At 35.9% G+C, this 18,459-nt stretch overlaps 2 protein-coding genes across 6 annotated transcripts in view; both read right to left on the minus strand.

Annotated features, from left to right (window-relative positions):
• Positions 1-494: 494 nt before the first annotated feature.
• On the minus strand, positions 495-15,750 carry C6H2orf66 (chromosome 6 C2orf66 homolog). 3 transcript variants are annotated; one of them, XM_074872761.1, is made up of 4 exons: positions 15,686-15,750; positions 3,180-3,324; positions 2,033-2,236; positions 495-746 (listed from the first exon to the last, which is right to left on the minus strand). In XM_074872761.1, the coding sequence occupies exons 2-3, from the start codon at positions 3,300-3,302 to the stop codon at positions 2,051-2,053; spliced, it is 309 nt and encodes a 102-aa protein (XP_074728862.1). In that variant the 5' UTR covers positions 3,303-3,324; positions 15,686-15,750; the 3' UTR covers positions 495-746; positions 2,033-2,050. The 3 variants fall into 3 exon arrangements, with proteins under 3 accessions (XP_074728862.1, XP_074728861.1, XP_074728863.1); XM_074872760.1 differs by lacking the exon at positions 15,686-15,750 and adding an exon at positions 5,124-5,358; XM_074872762.1 differs by lacking the exon at positions 15,686-15,750 and adding an exon at positions 3,899-3,910.
• Positions 3,286-18,459, minus strand: part of PGAP1 (post-GPI attachment to proteins inositol deacylase 1) — a 43,407-nt gene continuing 28,233 nt past the window's right edge. For 2 of the 3 annotated variants that reach the window (XM_074872759.1, XM_074872757.1), the window contains 4 exons: positions 17,640-17,690; positions 16,137-16,357; positions 15,686-15,790; positions 4,917-14,843 (listed from right to left, as the gene is read on the minus strand). In XM_074872759.1, the coding sequence (XP_074728860.1) occupies positions 14,705-14,843; positions 15,686-15,790; positions 16,137-16,357; positions 17,640-17,690 (516 nt within the window). In that variant the 3' untranslated portion in view covers positions 4,917-14,704. Of the gene's footprint in view, positions 3,325-4,916; positions 14,844-15,685; positions 15,791-16,136; positions 16,358-17,639; positions 17,691-18,459 lie in introns of those variants that run through there. The other variant, XM_074872758.1, reaches the window with a different exon arrangement.

Below are 18,459 nucleotides of genomic sequence, written 5' to 3' on the forward strand. Positions count from 1 at the left end.
CCTGGGAGCGGGCAGCCGAGGGCTGCGGGCCGGAGGGACTCCCGGGCCGGGGGGGCTGCGGGGAGCTGCGGCCGTGGGCGCTGCGACGGTGCTGGCTGCCTCGCAGGGGCCAGCGACGGAAAAGCAGGAGGCGTGAGGAAAGCGCCTCTGTTCCCGGCCTCACTGCAGGTGTTAGATTCTCTTTTATTTCCCCAGAAATGGGTGTGATTTTTCCAGGGGAAGGGTTTCTTAACTTCATATACGTACACAGCCATCGTGCGGATGACTTATTGACGGGGGCACGGTCAGAAATGGGTGGGAGGGCCTGGGGGTGAGGCACAAGCAGGCAGCGGCCCTGGGGCAGGTATTGCCCCATGCGCTTCTCTCTACCAAGAAGCTAGAAGGCTTCTGGTAAGAGTATCTGAAAAATTGCTGCAAAATACCATGTGACATCTAGTTTTAATAAATTGAAAGGTAACATTTATTTACCAATCTCGAACAAAAGACACTTGGGGTAGTTAAAAGCCCTGTTGCACTCCACATTTATTCATGTTTAAACAAACACAATTCTGCTTAGGCAAACTGTAGTAACCAAACATCACACTTTTGTCAATAGACAGCAAATGCGCTAATTACAGCATGACAGCAGATGCCACGGGTGAAAACTGTGAGGAAAACTTTAAATCATCAGGTAACAGTTAAAAAGTCAAAGCAGTAATATTTTGCTGTAAAGATCACCACTTCACATGAAGTTCAAAAGTTAATACCTGAAAAAGAGAAAGAAAAAAAAAAAAAAGATGAGACAAATACACGAATATTTATATGCAACCAGGGTATGAGCCAAGCCAAGATTGGTAACACTGGCTGAAATACCCCAAATGAGCTCAGCAGACCTCTACTTCCCAAAACCAGTTCTGGACACTGAAAAGAACTACCGTGATCACCCTGAATTATGCAAGGCAAATTACTTCCACCAGTCATTTTCTCACTGCTGCAGTAACTTATAGCAGAGCTACAGCATCCCTTCTGAAACAGCTTTTTATTTGTCATGCACAACACTCGTTCTGTGGTGCTTTTTTCTTTTTTTCCTGACACAAAAACTTGGCAAAAAGAGAATTTAGCATTAAAATTTGAGTGCAGTCTTCATTATGATTCATGATAATAAGAAGAGTGGAGCTGTGCTTTTGATTACAGAAAGATGTGGTTAAGCAGGCAGAGAGTAGGACAAAGCTAGAAATCCTAAAATGAATACTGATTACAAAGTAAGATACGGAGTAAATCACCAAAATGCTTAGATTCAAATCTTACTGAAATCTTCAACTCTTTGTAAAATGGGAGAAAACAATTCTTTACCTTTCCTCAGAATTGCCAGAATTCACTGACTCTCAAAATGAGATATATTATTTGTTACAGAGTATGGTTATGCATAGATAAAATAGCTGAGAAGTACCTGGTGTAAATTGAGGCTGGATTTATTAATAATGCAAGCTTGACCCACTTAAATTTTATTCCATATTTACAGAGAGATATGAATAAGTTTGCAATCCTTTTATCAACCTCCAATTTTAGCAGTAGGAATAACGATAACAGCATAAATGGACAAAGATGTAAAAGATAATGTATGCTTGGTTAGTGCAATATCTTATATCTAAATTTCTTAATATACACATCACAGGAAACCATTAGTCTCAATTTATAATTTCACTGATATCAATTATTTAAATAAAACCTGCATTCTCTATTATCTGTACATTTTCAGAATTCTCCTCTGCATGAAAAAGGGGAGAAAAAGAAGAAAAAAAAAAAAAGAAGTACAGTCTATATTGATCTGCACAAGCATCGTGTGTTATTTTACCAAAGTAATAAATACCTCCTAAATCTCTACCTTAACAATTTTAAACCAACTTCAGGCAAGAGTTAAGGTACTACAATTCTAATTTCTTCAGAAAAAAAAAAAAAAGTTTTTATACTTCAGACAGAAAAGAGAATCACTTGAATCCAGATCTTTCACTTGGTTACATGCAACATTAAAGGAGAAGGCATCCTCTTTTACCTTGGTCAGAAGCATGTTTCAGCCTTTGAAATAATTTGGAAAAGAATTTTTCCTTTCTTCATAATCTGCAAATGCAGAAGCAATAGGATCTGAGTAGAAGATGACAGGCCTTCTTGGTCCTTCATTGTTCACAGTGAAAGTAGCTGGGAACTTTCTGAGATCAAGACCCCTGCCCGAAAAATAAGCCTGGAGCGTTCTGAAAAACTGAAGGTATTGCATATGTGAAAATACAGCATGCCCAACAGAGTTTTATTATTTCTACTGACACAAAGTAGAGGCAATATTTGTTTCTATGTGGGATGAAATCCTCTATTTTGATCATAAACTGGTACAATACAGGCAATATAATTCAGACATGTCCACTCTGTCCATGGCTTGTACATCTTACGTGGAGTAGACTCACATCACCAACTCTTACTGATCATCTACGCTCTCCACTGAACCACACAGGATTCAAACTGTATCCCTTATAAAACAGGCACAGCAAAACCCTTCCTGAGAGCAAACACTACAGTTGTGTTGCACATTTCTCTAAGAGTTAGCAACAGCGGGCAAGTGATTTGAACTGGCCCCTTAGATTGCTTAAAAGTAGATTTAATGCTTCTTAAAACATTAGTGAGGAAAAATTACGGGAAACCACTTTTTTTTTTTTCCCTTCACAAATTCCTTATAAGATCTTGCACATGTTCTCTTAATGATTTTTTTTCTTAGCTGTAATTAACTATCATATCTTTAGCCTCTATTCACAACAATGTGTCAGATGAAAACTTATTTGTACTTCCAGAAGATGAAACGACATGCAATCAACAGATCACATTTGAGATAAACATAGTAATAATTCCTCTTCTGTTTCATAAAACAAGTGGTTGCATAATCAACATACATTTTTAAAAACTAAAGCTGCTGGATGGAGATAGAAGGAAGTTTTATGCACTACTGCACACAGAGAATGTCTCTTCAGTGAAGGGGTACATCTTGACTGAAGCATGCTCATCCAGTTGTGGTTATTGACTATACAAAGAGTGCAGTTACTAACACTACATTTAATGGCCCCCTCTTACCTTTAAATTTAGAAGATAAAAATACTCACGGTGGAAAACAAAACCCACACAAAACTTAAGCTATCTTTCTTGCAGCATTTCCTTACCAGGTCTCTGTTTCTAGGGTTATCTAGAGGTTTCCATTTTTCTTCTGGTTGGAAGGGAGCACCCTTTGCGAATCCTCTCACAGCCAGTACTGTATATAGACCCAGGAGCACCACTTTCCACATACTGAAGAGATGAACAGACTACCTGTAAAAGGACAACGAACCAGACTCCTTCAGTCCTACAGGGCTGTCACTGGTAGCACAGAGCAACCATGACAATCCAGTGGAGTGCTGAAAATAATTTATCCATGGCAAGGAGAATCTGCCTACTGCAGATTACATCTGTGTGCTAGCAACTTTTTTTTGTTTTCCTAGTACTAATGTACTAGGAAGCACAAATTATTGTGAAGAAATGTTTCCCATACCAAAGCTATTTCTAGCCACTGGATTCTCTTTTTGAGAGGAACTAGGGTGACATTCAACACAAAATACTTACATTTGTAAATCTACATTTGTTATTACATACAGCCATTTTCATTGGCCGATTAGTTACAGCATCAGATCTTTATGTGCTCCAAGAAGAATGCAAAAATATGGCTTGAGATCCAGATAGCTCAATTTTTTTAATCGCATGAAAGTGTACTACATATATTAATAAGTGCAATAATAATACAGCCTGGTATAAGATACTAGAGACCCATTTCACAACTTGATTCAAGAAAAAAAAAAAAAAAAAAAGAAATAATTCTCCCTTTCACGTTCTTTAAAATAAAGCTTACCAGTGAATTTGGCTCTGGCTTGCCCCTTCTTGGTTAGTCTCCTTGTAATCTGTGAACAAACTGATCTCTGCACTTATATTTCTAGTGGACTGTAGGTGGGTGTCAATGACGTTAGCAGGAGTTCAAAAATACAGTAATGATTCCACTTCCAGCCATGACATAAAGACTCTTGAGAATTTCATCCTTAATACTCTTAAGACCTGTTGCTATTGAACAGTGCAGTGCAAATTCCTCCTCCCTAAGCCGTATTGCAGAAAATTGGTGGTAAGCTTATAGTAAGTTTAAAACAACTCCCAGCAGAGATAGCAGAGCTGTATCAAAATATTACTTTTAATTAAAACTAATTAGCTATATCTCCAGAATGGTCCCTAACAGATAATTACAGCTGGTTGAATGGTTTTCAGGCAAGATGAGATATGGATCATTTTCTTGATACTGAAGAGAGAGAGAGTGAAAAATAAGGTCTGTTTCAAGATCCAAAATCATAACATTTTAATGGAAGCGTTGCTTTCCAACCCTGATTTTATCGGCAGTCAATATCCTCCTGTCAGACTAGAAACTACGACAAAGACTGCAAAAAGGACTATGCTAATTTACCTTGGCTATTTCATAGCATTCTTCATCTCAAAGCTGCTCAAATTTTTTGCTTATAATTGCATTATACTCTTCTCTCCACTATTTAGATGATACTTTAGTTAGTAGCACATAAAATATATCTCTAAATAGACATGTTAAAACTAAAGATTTTTGACCATTATCTTACTCTGGATTATAGATGTTTATTTCTGACTGGAAGCTTTACATCCTTCTTTGGTTTAAATTTTGAAAGAAAAACAAAAACCTAACTCCACCCTTCCAGGCAGGCAAAGTTGTGAACATCCAAACATCATTAGCAACACAGTTAACAAAATCCTAGCAGTGTTATCTTCACGACTGCAGTAACATATGAAAATGCAAGTCAACTTATCTGCAGAAGATTGGTGCGGGAGTTAAACGCATGCAAATCATCACACAGTGATTAAGCAATGCCTACTTTAATATGGTGGACAAGCCTTTTATCATGAAGGTGAGAATCACAAGATACAATCACATGGTACAATTCTTTCTGATTTGACAGGTAGCTTTGCACATGCTCCTTAAGCTCTCTTCTAATTGGATGAAAACTGCCACATCGACATTGTACAAACTTCTTCTCGGCCCAGGCCATCACCCTGAAGCTGTTTACCTTCCTGGGTTCTTCCTCATTCTTCCAGGGTCAGTCCCTCGTCACATCCTCGCTCATACACAGGATTGCTCACACGTCCATTTTCTTGCAGGGACTCCTTCTGAGTCCCCACACTTATCCAGCTTGTATATTATTCTACAGACTTGGAATAAAAAAAATTTCACATACGCATAAAAAAGAAAATCCATCCAAACCCTTCAATTACTTTTCATAATAGACAACTTCCAGACAGAAGACTCATCAAGAACCAGAACAGCAGTAGCAACAGAAGAGCTTGTAAAAAGGCAGGCCCCAATGTAAGGGAACTTGCTTTGTTGATTTTCTAGGTAGATACTTTTAGCTTAATTTTGTGCACAATTTACCTTCTAAATCAACCAGAAGTAGAAATATGTTTCTCTAGAGAAAAGGACAGGAAGGGAAAAAGGCTTGATTTACAGTTTGGGATTAGATTTTGGCTCCTTATTTAGCTTTTTTTTTTTAAAAAAAAAGCCAGAACAGCAGGCAGTTTTCTTCCATCCTTCCCCCCGCCCCCCATTATTTTAATTAATTTGATTTGTTTAGAAAGAAGAAACTGGGGGATACACAGTACATTCAGCTAGTAAAACATACTGAAGTCATCTATAAATTTGAAACAAGTTTTATTACTGTAGGAATTTAGGCAGTTTGGTTGACTGATGAAGTATGCAGATATGCAAGAGATTTAATTAGCATATATTTTCTGTGAGGTCTCTTAAAAAAAAAAAAATCCTACAGACTTGTTGCTTCCTGAGCTAAAAGTCTGTTTAAACTTAGGGCTCATTCTAATATGGGTTTTTTGATGTGTTTGGGTTTTTTTAAGTTAATTTCATTATAGCCCTTTCCTTCAGTGAAAGTCAAATATAAGCAGAACACTTTCATATTAAAATACTGTTAGTACAGTTACACTGATTGGACAAAATTGCATCCTCCTTTTGAGAACAGTAGCTAGCTTAAAGGCTTTCCAAGCCAGATGTCGGTGCGCTGCCTTTTTAATGCAGCTAAATTTAAGCACTAGGTTTTCTTGACACATTATGTATACAGACACACATCTTCAGCTAATCAAATCTTTTGAAAGTGGTTATACTAATTATATAGCCCTTACGGCACAGTAATATTCATGTATGTTTGAATTAATTTGCACTGAAGCGGAAAATGCTCATTGCATTGCTCGTTCTGTTTCATGCAAGTTACTTCAAAAAGGTAAAAATCTTATTCTAGAACAAAAGGCAAATTTAAAATTAATTAGTTTAGCTGAGAACGAGTTTTATACGTATGATGCTCTATATAAACTATATTATTTGCCAAACATTTTCCATTTTATTGCATTTCCCATTCATGATAGCCTTGCAGGTATAAACAGCCTAAGGTGCATGAGTTAAGATACTAAGACAAGCTTCATCAGGTATGATCTTTATTGTATTCTACGTGAGATATGCAAAAAGCGTCTGTTACTTAAAATACTACTCTAACCACAATGCTTTTGTTCACTGTTTTTATTTTCTGCTTAGAATCCCAAGTATTACAAGTTAGAAGGAAAAGCACCAAACTGCTCCACATGAGTACCTGAGCAAAGACTAAAGGCAAACATTCATCACGACACTCATTAGCGTGTTTGTACAACAGAAGTACAGGTAACATTCACAACACTCTACAGAGTATGACTGGTAAGTGGCACTTTTTGTGAATTACAACCATTTGTACTAATGCAACCATGTTAGAACACCATACAAAAATATACAGAAGTGTTTATTTAGCAGAGCATATGCTATACAGTGTACTCTTAAGTCATGCGCACGTAGGTAAAAAAAAGACAAAAAAATGTGAAATATACACTGCAGACAGGGAAACCATCAAACAAAATACAAACATCCCAGAGTAGCTCCCACTCAAGGTGCTCTCAACAAAAAAGTACCAGTATCTAAAAGCACAGTTTTTAAAGATTCTAAGATTTCGGCTTTCAGCAATTTCATCACTAGTTGAAGATACCTTGTCTCCAAGGTTTTCTCAGCATCTCACAAGACAAGGACTTTGCCAAAGCTTATCACACATTGCATGATCTGTATTTGAGAATTCAGTTATAAACATTTTAATAAGCACAATAATTTATTATAGCATTATTCAAACATTTATAGATAAGACCCTGTCAACATCTCTAGAAACCTGTATTGAGTTATTAATACAGAGTTATTAAGTGTTAGCTCCACCTACTACACCAGATTTACACTAGCTGTATAAGAACTGAAAACAGGAAGGGTTAAAGACATGTAAGACAGGTTGGTTGTGAAGCGATAGCTTTTTCCAAACATTACATATGTGTTCTTCGAAGCTTTAGGTCCTCTTAAAACCAACCAACAGCCCCTTCCCTCCCCCGCAATTACCCAAAACAGATACTTTGGCCAACATTATTCTGTCTTCATGTTTGGAAAAACTATTAAAAGGTAAGCAGGGAATCAAGTTACTAGGCCTAGGTTACACAATTTTTCTAGACTAATCATCACATATAAAGTCCTTAAAGGTAGTTCTGCCCTCCCAATGATTTTAATACTAGAATATTCCTGTAGTTAGGAAATCAACAATGGTTAGGATTACTGAAACAGCATCATCGCAAAGGAAAGAAGAGAAAGTTAAGTTACTGGAACAAGAGCTTTAAAAGTCAGAAACTAACATACAGAAGGAAGTAGCAGGGAAGGCAGAAAAGTTGCATGGTTCCTTTGTGCCACAGCATCAGCAGCATTGTGGCAGCCAGGTTCAAGTTAGCTCTCAAGAAAACAAGGTTAATAACTTTGATTTGTATTGCTTCAAACAATTACTGTGATCAGCTGACATGCAGTCATTTTGTGTGCATATCTAAATATCCACAGTCCAATGATAAGCATTGAGATGGCATCTTTATTCCAGGTTCAGTGTACATAGTATAATACTGAGGGGGATGTGGGGGGGGTGTCAGAATTTGTGGGATTTGTTCAAAATATACAAAGAATCCTGTAGAGACACATAAGGAAAGCCAGTGGCAGCTTTTCCTGATCATTTCATATTAAAAAAATATACATAAGAAATCCTTCTACTGTATCAAAACAAGACTTTAAGTTCTTGACTATTTCTGGTTTTCTTTAATGAATTGAGAAGAACAGAATATATAAACTTTTTTTTTTTTTCTCTTCCCCAAAAGACCTTTCAGGGTTTTACATATGACTTTTTCCTAAAAAGTGAAATTTGTTATTCAAAACTTTTGGAGCTTTAACACAACCAACCAACCCCACCATCTAGTTTTCTTCTCACACTGGCATAGATATTGATACTCAATGGCTTAAATACAATATTTTGCTTAAACTAGAGGATTTTTTTATTTTGAAGAAACTAAAGAACAAATTTTTTTTAAATAATTTGACACATAGACTTTGAAGTTGAGACAGAGATCTGAGACTAGTTTTTCTTCCTTATTCTACTTATTGTCACAATAGAAAGACTTGAGAAATTAAGGTCAGCTAAAGCTTTCTGACTTTGGTTGGTGTGATTCCAAACCACAAATACACTGTAACTGCCATAAATCTTCATTTCTGTAAGTGTAGTAAAAGGGAGTCAAAATAATTTTTAAGAGGTATTTTCCCCAAATCAAGTTTCAGTATGATCCACACAAATATTTTGGTCAACTTCAGAAATCAAATATAAGGCTACAGAAGTCCACAGGTTACAGTTAGAGTGTATTCATTTACTGGTTTAAGGCACAGAATTTTTTTTTGCTCTAGAAAGCTACAAGTTTAAAGTCACAGTGAGGAATTTCACATTTCAATTTTGGTCTGGCACTCTAATTATATGTGTCACATTACTACTTGCAGACTTCTGTAAAATGTTTCAGTTGTCAGGTGCTGCAGTCTCAAATACTGTTTTCACACTCAAGAGTGACATAAGTGGAAAATACTAAAGCCTGAATTGATCCCAAAATAGTGCACTTAGCTTTTTATAAAACTAAACGTGAACACACTTGCACATTTGATACTTAATATATATACCCTGAAATTATTTAAGTTGGAGGGAAAAAAAAAAAGTCTTTGCTGGTATTTCAACAAGCATGCAAAACTTCCATAGAACAAGTCTACAGGACAGCTGCCATGTATCTTCACTAGGTCAGTCCCAGTGCCTACTATTAGTGTGAACATTACGGATTGTACTACAGCAGGAGGACGCTGCAAAGTAAGAATAACTGCATATGGAAGGAGGAACTGGAACAATGTACTGCAAAATAACAAGTTTGTGTGTGCCATTTCCCAACTTCTATTGACACAAAAATTAGCTCTGGCATCACACAGATTCCTACAGAATCCAGACCACACAACCTGACAATAATTGTGGAGAGGCCATGTTTACAAGATTTGTTTATGACCGCATGAATAGCAAAATCTATCTGCATGTAAGAATGCAGAATGAGACCCTAAATCTTAAGCAAATTTAATGTCAAAACATCACAGCTTTGACTCAGGTTTTCATGCTACAAGACAATAAGCACATATTTGAGGCAGTTACATGCTTAGACACCTGAAAAACAGAGGTGCTGGGCAGATTTGGTTAAGAGTTCTAGAATTTTCTCCTTAAATGCTTAAAATTTATTTTTAAAAGCAGTAATGTTTATTAACAAGATGAAATTTATAGATTTTATTTAAGCTTTAAGATAAACAAGCTGATTAAAAGCTTTGAATACCTTCTTCCATAAATAAGAATATTCATCAGAAAATACAGTATTTGTAAAAGGCTTTCTAGTAAACTCCTAGAGATGTTAAGGATTCTATTAGGAATACTAGCTTAAAGCTCTGGCTCTAAAAAAAAAAAAGACTGAAACACGATTTTACTTTAACATAAAAATGAATCTGTTTTCAATTGTCATTCATTGGCACACGTTTCCAGAGGTATCCAAGGCATGTAGCTTTGGTGACAAAAGCATGTCTCCTCTAAAGGAACAGTGCTGAAAGTTTTAAAACCTTTTACAGTACAGTGCTAATGCTTACGAAAGCTAGCTTGATTATGTCCCAGAAAAGAGAGATTTAAAGAGTCAAAGCTGTAAGTTAAGTGACTAACGTTCCTCATGAAATGGAATATAAGCATAAAGAATTTAGTCTGTTTTACAGCTAACAATTTTCTAGTAGTTTAGTGACTTAGAACAGCAGCACAACTATTATACAGACACTATAACCACTTCCAAAAACATTTTCAGTAACTCAAGAGTATTGAAGGTCTGTAAATGTCTGTTTTTTTCTCAGTATAAATAAGAGAAAAGTCTAAACACACTCATCACTGTATTGAAATAAACTTGATCAAATGAAATCTTCTCAAATGTTTGCACAGGCACATAATCAACTTTATTCTGTCCTGTCAAAGCTTAGAAGCACATGTATCAGATTTCGGAAAAAAGTCAAGTAACAAGTTCGTAACCTTGTTACTGGCAAACACATGGAAAATTACACTTCATATGCAACAATGCTTTTTGGGGTTTTTTAAGTATCAATACATTTTATTTTATCTTTTTAAACACTGACTTTAAAGGTAGCCCAATCAGGTTATAGCTGAAACATTCACTTAGACATACAGGCACTCTCTGTCTTCTACAATATTATTAGTATTACACTGTTTAGGAGTTTGTTGTGTTAATCATTTATTTGTTTTAAAACTTGGCAAATAAATATTTTTGAATTAATTGCTACATGTATCAGCTCACTCAAAACCAAAATCAGAGCAGAAGTCTAAATATTAGAAATATTAAAGTCCAGTTACTGCAATTGTTTTTGAAACAAAACAAACAACCCCAACCAAAACCGAAAAAACAATCCCCCTTTTAACAGGATGCTGAAACATGACATACCATAACCAACTTTTAAATCAAAACTGAAAACACCACCTTCAGAGAACATTCATTCATTCATTCATTCATTCAGTTAGTTTCCAGGTACATTTGGTAATTCCAGTCAAGAGGTAACAGTTTTTCCTTCCCAGACAAATATAGACCTTTCATGAACTGTTAGCTACGGGTGTATGACTTATCATGACTGCAGCATGATAAGACTATGAGGAACATGTTTGATCATATCAACCAGAAAAGATTATAGACTTCAAGAGCAATTCAGGGTATGGAGATGTCACTAAAAGCTTCTCATTAAATCTCTCCCTCCCTCTGCCAAAGAAAGATTCTGCTGTACATATATGCTGTCCCTAAAATTAGTGATATTTGGTACTCTAGGTTCTTACCCTGTTTTTTTATTCTGTTTCTGATAGCTTATAAAAATACTAGAAAAGAGCCACACAAATAGTACTTATTTTGAATGCATCCTGAGGCACGAGCCAGAAAAAAAAAAAATGGTGGCTTGATCTCAACCTAAATGCTTGATTATGTGGCATAATCTCCATCTAAATGTGGTGAACATCCACATGGATGATGAACAGTGGTTTGCAAAATTAATACTTCAGCTTCCAAAAAAGGAGAGAATTTGGGTCTGCATGTTAATAGAAATCCTCCCTTACAGAGCAGAGGTCTAATCCATTACAAGTTAATTTGTGTCTTGATCTTCTCCCACACAGTCTAGATAATCTAAAATTTGAAGAATAATCTGGAATTTTAATTTAGTTTAAGGTACTAAGAAACATTACAATATATTTGCCAAAAGCTGTTTTATAAATGCAGCCTAATTCATAATAAAGGATATTTCAGTAATATTTACACTTCCTCATACACACAATTAAAAGTCTTTATAGTGGATTAGCCTACATTTCTGCTGAGATTATATTTGTGAACAGTGGCAGAACTAGAAATCAGCATAGTAGAAGCGTCTTCTCTAAAAGTAACAACAAACAATCATTGTATTTTACCTGAAAAACAATTTTAGACTGTTATAAAATCTTGTCCTTTTCAGAATGGCAAGTAGGATCATTTATCGTCTCTTAGAATGGGATGAATTGTTATCTGGACTTGTTCTAATGGTATCCCCCTCCACTGATTATATAGAAAACCTAGTTGGGATTAGACACCTAATCACTCAAACAGCTGAAGTTACACAGTCCATGACCACTGTAAAAGCCAGACACACATCTCCGAGAGCAGTTTTCATCTAGCAAATGACACAGAATGCATGTAAATCCAAAGCAGCAGTAAGACCAACCTTCCTTCCCCCAGTGAAAGTAAATCATCTCTGAAAAAATAGAGCATTGAAGGAGATGTGATAAATTCTGTCATCTGGGATCTCAGGACTATATCTATTTGTACCTCCAACTTGAAAATCAGGTAGGAATCTATGCAAAATTCTCTAACTCATTTCATGAAGAGTGATAACAATTATCAACACAATTCCCAGCTTTAAAGATATAATGAAATGAAAAAAAAAAATGGTGTTACTCTATGCTGCTGCAATTAATGAGTTTCACACTGTGGCAGATTTGTGAAGCTATCAAAGCTCCTATATGCAGAGACTGCTCTCCTTATTCTGATTATTATTTTATTCCACCAACAGCTCCAACAAATTGATTTGTGCATAAAGAGCCCATTAAGATGGCAAAACAAAATCAGAAGGGAAATACAGCAGTAAGCCAAAAGGACCGTGAAGGCCGAGGAAAATCATCTTCCACAGAAATCAGATCCTGCACATTTCACAGACAGCCTATTACCAGCCCCAGTGCAGTTCTGCCACCATCTTTCATTCACAGCCATTTGAAAGCAGAAAAACTACTCTATTCTTCTGTGTCTGAACTGCAATTTTTAGGTTAAACCAATCGGTGGATTTAGCTACAAGTATATTTAGACACACAAACTACCTTATATACATACACTGTAGCGTACATTTGGTTAGAAAGTATCAAGATATAATCTATTCAAATAACTTTTCCAATTTACAAAAACTACGTATAACCTAACCTTTTTAAAAAAAGTTTAAGACTAGAATACCAGCATATATATTACCAATAACAGTGACAGTGGTTTAGTTAACTACAATAATCTTACTCTGTTAAAGCAATTTTAATGACTTACTGATAGCTTGAACTGCCGACTTGTGTATAAGCAGATAAAACAGGTGCCTACTTCATATTTGTCCTTCATTTCAGAAAGTCACCGAACGAATTAAGTCTTTCCAATCCGTGCATATGAATTGACCCTAACAACACGCTAGAACTAACTGAGGCACTTTAGGCAAGATTAATGAGATACGGTAAAATTACTGGATCAGGCTGCCTGTACTACTATATCAAGAATATACTCAATTGACTGTAGGTAGCAGGTTTCCTCTTATTCGTATGATTGAGCTGGTCTAGTATTTCCATATGAAGATAACAGGTATCTTGGACAGAGCACAGACAGCTAACACAGAAGCAAGTAGCAGGCTCATCTCTACACAGAATCAATACATCATTTTAACCTTATGGCTACTGAGATTTCTTCTGTTGGCAAAACACATACCCAGGCGACAGAATTCCTTACACACAGCTATTTTAGGCTTTATTATAAATGGCAGTCACTGTAGCATCTAGGCACTAAGATAATACTTTATACAGAGCTAATAATTATGGTCAGTATTTCCCACTATCACTAAGAGTTTGTCCACATGAGGAAGTTAGCACTGTATGGCAGGACGTGAATTTAGCGTTGTAACTATTCCACATTAATTTCACGTACGGATATTTATTATGAGATGGTTGATTCTCCATTTACAATAGGAAAAAAAACCCTGCCTTGTCTACTTGGAAAAAGTGCAGTACAGCAACTGCACTGTAAACTCACACCATACCTCAACATTTGCTAGCTTCTACATATGGACAAGGTCCAAGGAGTAATTTCAGAATTGACAAAATTCCAGAGAAAACTGGCAATGTTTTAAAACAACATTACAGCAAATTGTTTATGAATCTGCTGGTATCCTTCCTGAATAGAAAGCTACGCAGAATATTGTTGTTCTCTCACTCTCACAAAAAGTAAAATGTGTAAGACTTTCAATAATATCACAAATGTTCAACTCACACTGATTGAACAAATGATTTGATAGAAATAACAGTTTTATATAAGCAGTACATTCTAGTTTGTCTAGACACAACCGTGGCAGCTTTTAAATGTAGCATAAAATGATTAAGAATATACTTGGCTGTGTAGTTTTTGTGATCATCACAGTGTGCTTGAAATGTATTGGGTTTTAGCCAGCATAATTTAGACCTGCAAGAGATGCAAGTTCAGAACATACGCACTGTATGGCATAGAGAGTAAAAAAGTCTGTTCCAACAAAGAAGTATAGTGAAATATCAAAGTGTTTACAAGGCAAACAGAGTATTGAGATGTTACACTAATATGATTTATGTGCTTACACACACACATAGTTAATTCACTTAATTTTCACAGTCAGGAAATAAACACCATGAAAAGCTTTCTAAGCAACATGAACAGAACCACAAACTTTTCATAAAGTATTCACAGTTCTGTCCTCTTTCCCACATAATGTAAACTACCGATGATATTAATCTAGGCATTTCTTTGTTGAAGTTTTCCCCATCTCCAGTGTTAAGTTTCTAGGCTGCACTGTTCTTCCTACGTATAACGAACGTTACACAATACAACACAGCACATGTAGAAGAAGAGAAAAGGTTACAAAGTGCGGTACTTTGTATAAATGCATTCGTCCAAAGGCCAACATTGCAACAGACAAAGGGAGTGGAACTTTGGCTGCGATCTTCAAGAGTTTACTGTAAGAATATAAAGAAAAAATTGCCATTTTTGTAGCCATACATGCAGAAGATACGAAAATACCATATTTCACTTTCTTTTGAAAAATAATTGATAGATTTCAAGGATTTGTTCATTTTTAAAACAGAACAAATTGGTGTAATGGGCAATAACAACTGATGCATAAGCAAGAGCAATTATTCAAAAAGGCTAATAAAATGCCATTTAAAAATATTCTTATATTAATTTAGAAATAAGTTCTCTGTAACAAAGAAAGGTTTAATGTTTTAGATCATTTGAGTTAACAGGTACCAGTCAACAGGATAAACTACATTGGTTATTATTCACTTTCACAAGGCATTAATTTTATATCTAAACAAGAAATGCTCTACCTGTCAGCAAAACCAAGTGCTCAAAAACTTCTTCACTCAGTAGAAAGCACGTTACATTTCCACAAGTGTGCCCATAAGGGGGAATTACAAGAACTTAACTACAATGGTTTAGAATTCACTTTTCCTTGTAATTTTCTGACAGTAACTGCTAAATGTATTAGGATTCTGTAAAATTTGGAAGGATTCAATGAATTGTGAAAAGTTAACTGTTAAAGAAGTCTTTATGCAACTGTTTAGATAGCAGCTACTTCATTTAAGTCCATGTGGTAAATACCAGTGATTTTCTCCATTTTGCTGAACTACAGGTGATCTGCATGCATTTTACCCAGTCTTTAAGATTTAACCATACGAGTTTATGAATCTTTATGTAGGCTGAACATGTCTGTGCAGCATAAATTAAGTTTTACCACACAAATGAAAGTAGCAAGAAAGAAACAGGAAAACAAAAACTGGGGATTAGGCTACAGTACCTTGATTTCACTTCAGAAGTACTTGAATTCATGAGAATTTCTAAAATGCATACGAGGATAATAGCAGTAGACCTACATGGATCAGGATCAAGTCTAACACTGTACCTGCAAAAAATGGTTTAAAAAGCATGTTACTTCTAAACTAGGCTACCAAATAAAATCCAAGTTGGGAACAAGCATGTAGTGATAACAACAAACATACGTGAAATGTATATGGCATCACAGCCTGACTTTAAACTCTTTCTGAATCATTACTTCCTTCAGCATATCACTGAGTCACTTAACACCTACTTATATCATAACATAAACCAGATTGCATACAAAAAACAGTTATAATTAACAGACATCTTTGACACTATAAGGTAGCTGATAATACAAACATTTGCAATTTTTACTGTCTTCAAAGCTTCATATTCTTTTCTTCCCCCTTACTGGCAATTTAAGAAATTACCTGAGATTTTTTAACCAATAAATTAAAGATGGCAAGTTGAGCAGCACAATCCATGTGAATAAATTGAGAATTGTAACATGCATCTTAAGACTGCTAATGCCTTCAGCAATTGTACTGTTGCAAAGAGATTGTGTTGCTTTTGAGGTACTGTCCATCGAACTCTGGTTTTTGACTGTGTATATACTGGAGTTCTGTGAAGTTTCTTTTTTGCAGTCTGAACCCTGGAAATAAAAGGCAAAAGTCATAAAAATACGCACAGGCTTGTAAGAACCCATGCTGGGGGAGGAGGAGGGAAAAGCTGTCACAACAGTATCATACCAGCTCTGATTTAAAAAGAAAATTTGCAATTTGCTTTTGATGGCTCTTTGAGAGATAAAGTTCAATAGTTCAATTTTAAAGCATCTAGATTTAACCAGAAATTTCTCTTAGTGATAGTTTATATGTCTTTGGAAGAAAAGAATGGAGAGTGGAGATGCCCTGACACCAGTGCAATGATAAGAAATAGAGTTCCTGGAAGGAGGAAGAACAGAATAAAACAAGTAATAAAAGCATGCAGGTGAAAATCACAGATGATCATTCATGGAAAAAGATACAGGAGGCAATGCAACTGCGAGTAAAACATTAGCTGTAGGAAAAAATAACAAAGATAAACTATGAGTTGGCAGATGCTAATTGCCAGTGACAGAAAAAAAAATTTAAAAAAACACAAATATAAGAACTCCCCCCCTCCAAATTATATGGAGATGAAAGAAGAGAAGGAGAAGATTTAAAACTAAACAAACAAAAAACACTCAAAAGAAACCCAAAGAAAACTGTCAATAACTTTTCCTGGCAGACTGCTTTTTAACTATGTTTGGCAGAAAGAACAGGTAGTTATTACATGCCTGTATCCACACGTGCTTACATCTTGGATCCTATACCTTAAAGTAACTGAAAAAACAAAGTTCACAATGCCTCAAAACCCATGATGCTTCTTCACTCCTTTTTAAACAGCTCCCAATTTACTGCAGTCTCGGTCCATATCCATCTAATAAATTGTACTTGTAATATATATTATTATATATATTAGTACAATAAATTGTACTAATAAATTCTGCTTCAAAAAACCCTAAACTCCACAAACTACCTCTCTGGAAAAAAAAATAAATTACCTGTAGTATAGACTATTATCTAGAAATTAAATTTATTTCTTTAGATAAGACATGCATAATCAAATACCAAAATGTAGACAAAAACTACTGTTCTGTATGTATTCAGAGACTACTTTGTCTTCTTAACTGAACTTCAGACAACTTCACACTGCAGTGATCTCAAACAGTGAATCCAATAGTCATATGTGATGGAAGTCCTGGCTTCTCTTTCACATCATGCACACAGTAAGGAAACTACCACCATTCAGTCATCACAGCACAACCTAATGCTACCGATAATAATTCATAGTGCATACATTTGCCAAACAATTTTTGGTCACAATTTTGAACAGAAGCAGGAAACAAGACTTACCCCATTAAACATGTTTTCTTCTGCTCTTACATTCACATGTATTTTTATAACCTGTAAGACAGTTCAGCATTTTCTTAGTAATGTTTCTTCATACAAAAGCTGTAGTATACAAGAAAAAAAAAATGGGGCTAATTATGTTTTGATTCTTTTTATAGCTAGACAACTCTAGGGCCCTAATATAGCTGCAATGCAAGGACTCCCTCTGCCTTTTTTATCAGCAGCATCCAAATTGCTCTGTGCATCCAAGAACAGAGAGAAAACTTCCACTGCTCTGCTTTCTCCCTGCTCCCTGTGCTTCTCTGCTTCCACTGTGCTTGACAGAGAATAGTGTGGAAAATCTGCATGTTCCTCCCCTCCTGCTGCTGATTCAGTTCTACTTCACTTTCTGCAGAAACCTATAAGCAGGCCACGGAGGTAAAGTCTCACATCCGAGACTTAGTTCAGAAGGGGGAGTAATGTCAGCATGGGAATGTCACAGGGTAACCTTATGTCACAGGGAGTTCAATTAGAGATAGGCCTGTTCCTCAGGCTGTGCTTTCAGCTGCCACCTACCTACTTCAGACCACCTGTAAGCTTCTCTGCTCTGTTACCTGACTCCCAGATGCATGCTCCAGTGCTCCCCAGTAGCTAAGTATAGTAGCTGATTTCACAGCTTTATAACCACAGGGTGAATCAGATAAATTAGACACTCTGATGCAAGGAAGACCATGGAAACTGAATGGCAGGGACTAAATATGGATCTTTGTGGCACTAGCCAAGGGATTGGATTAGACATACAGTAAGACTCCTTGCTTTTACTCCATAAAGATTTGTGAAAAGT

The sequence above is a fragment of the Strix uralensis genome, chromosome 6, assembly GCF_047716275.1.
Source record: "Strix uralensis isolate ZFMK-TIS-50842 chromosome 6, bStrUra1, whole genome shotgun sequence".
NCBI lineage: Eukaryota > Metazoa > Chordata > Aves > Strigiformes > Strigidae > Strix > Strix uralensis.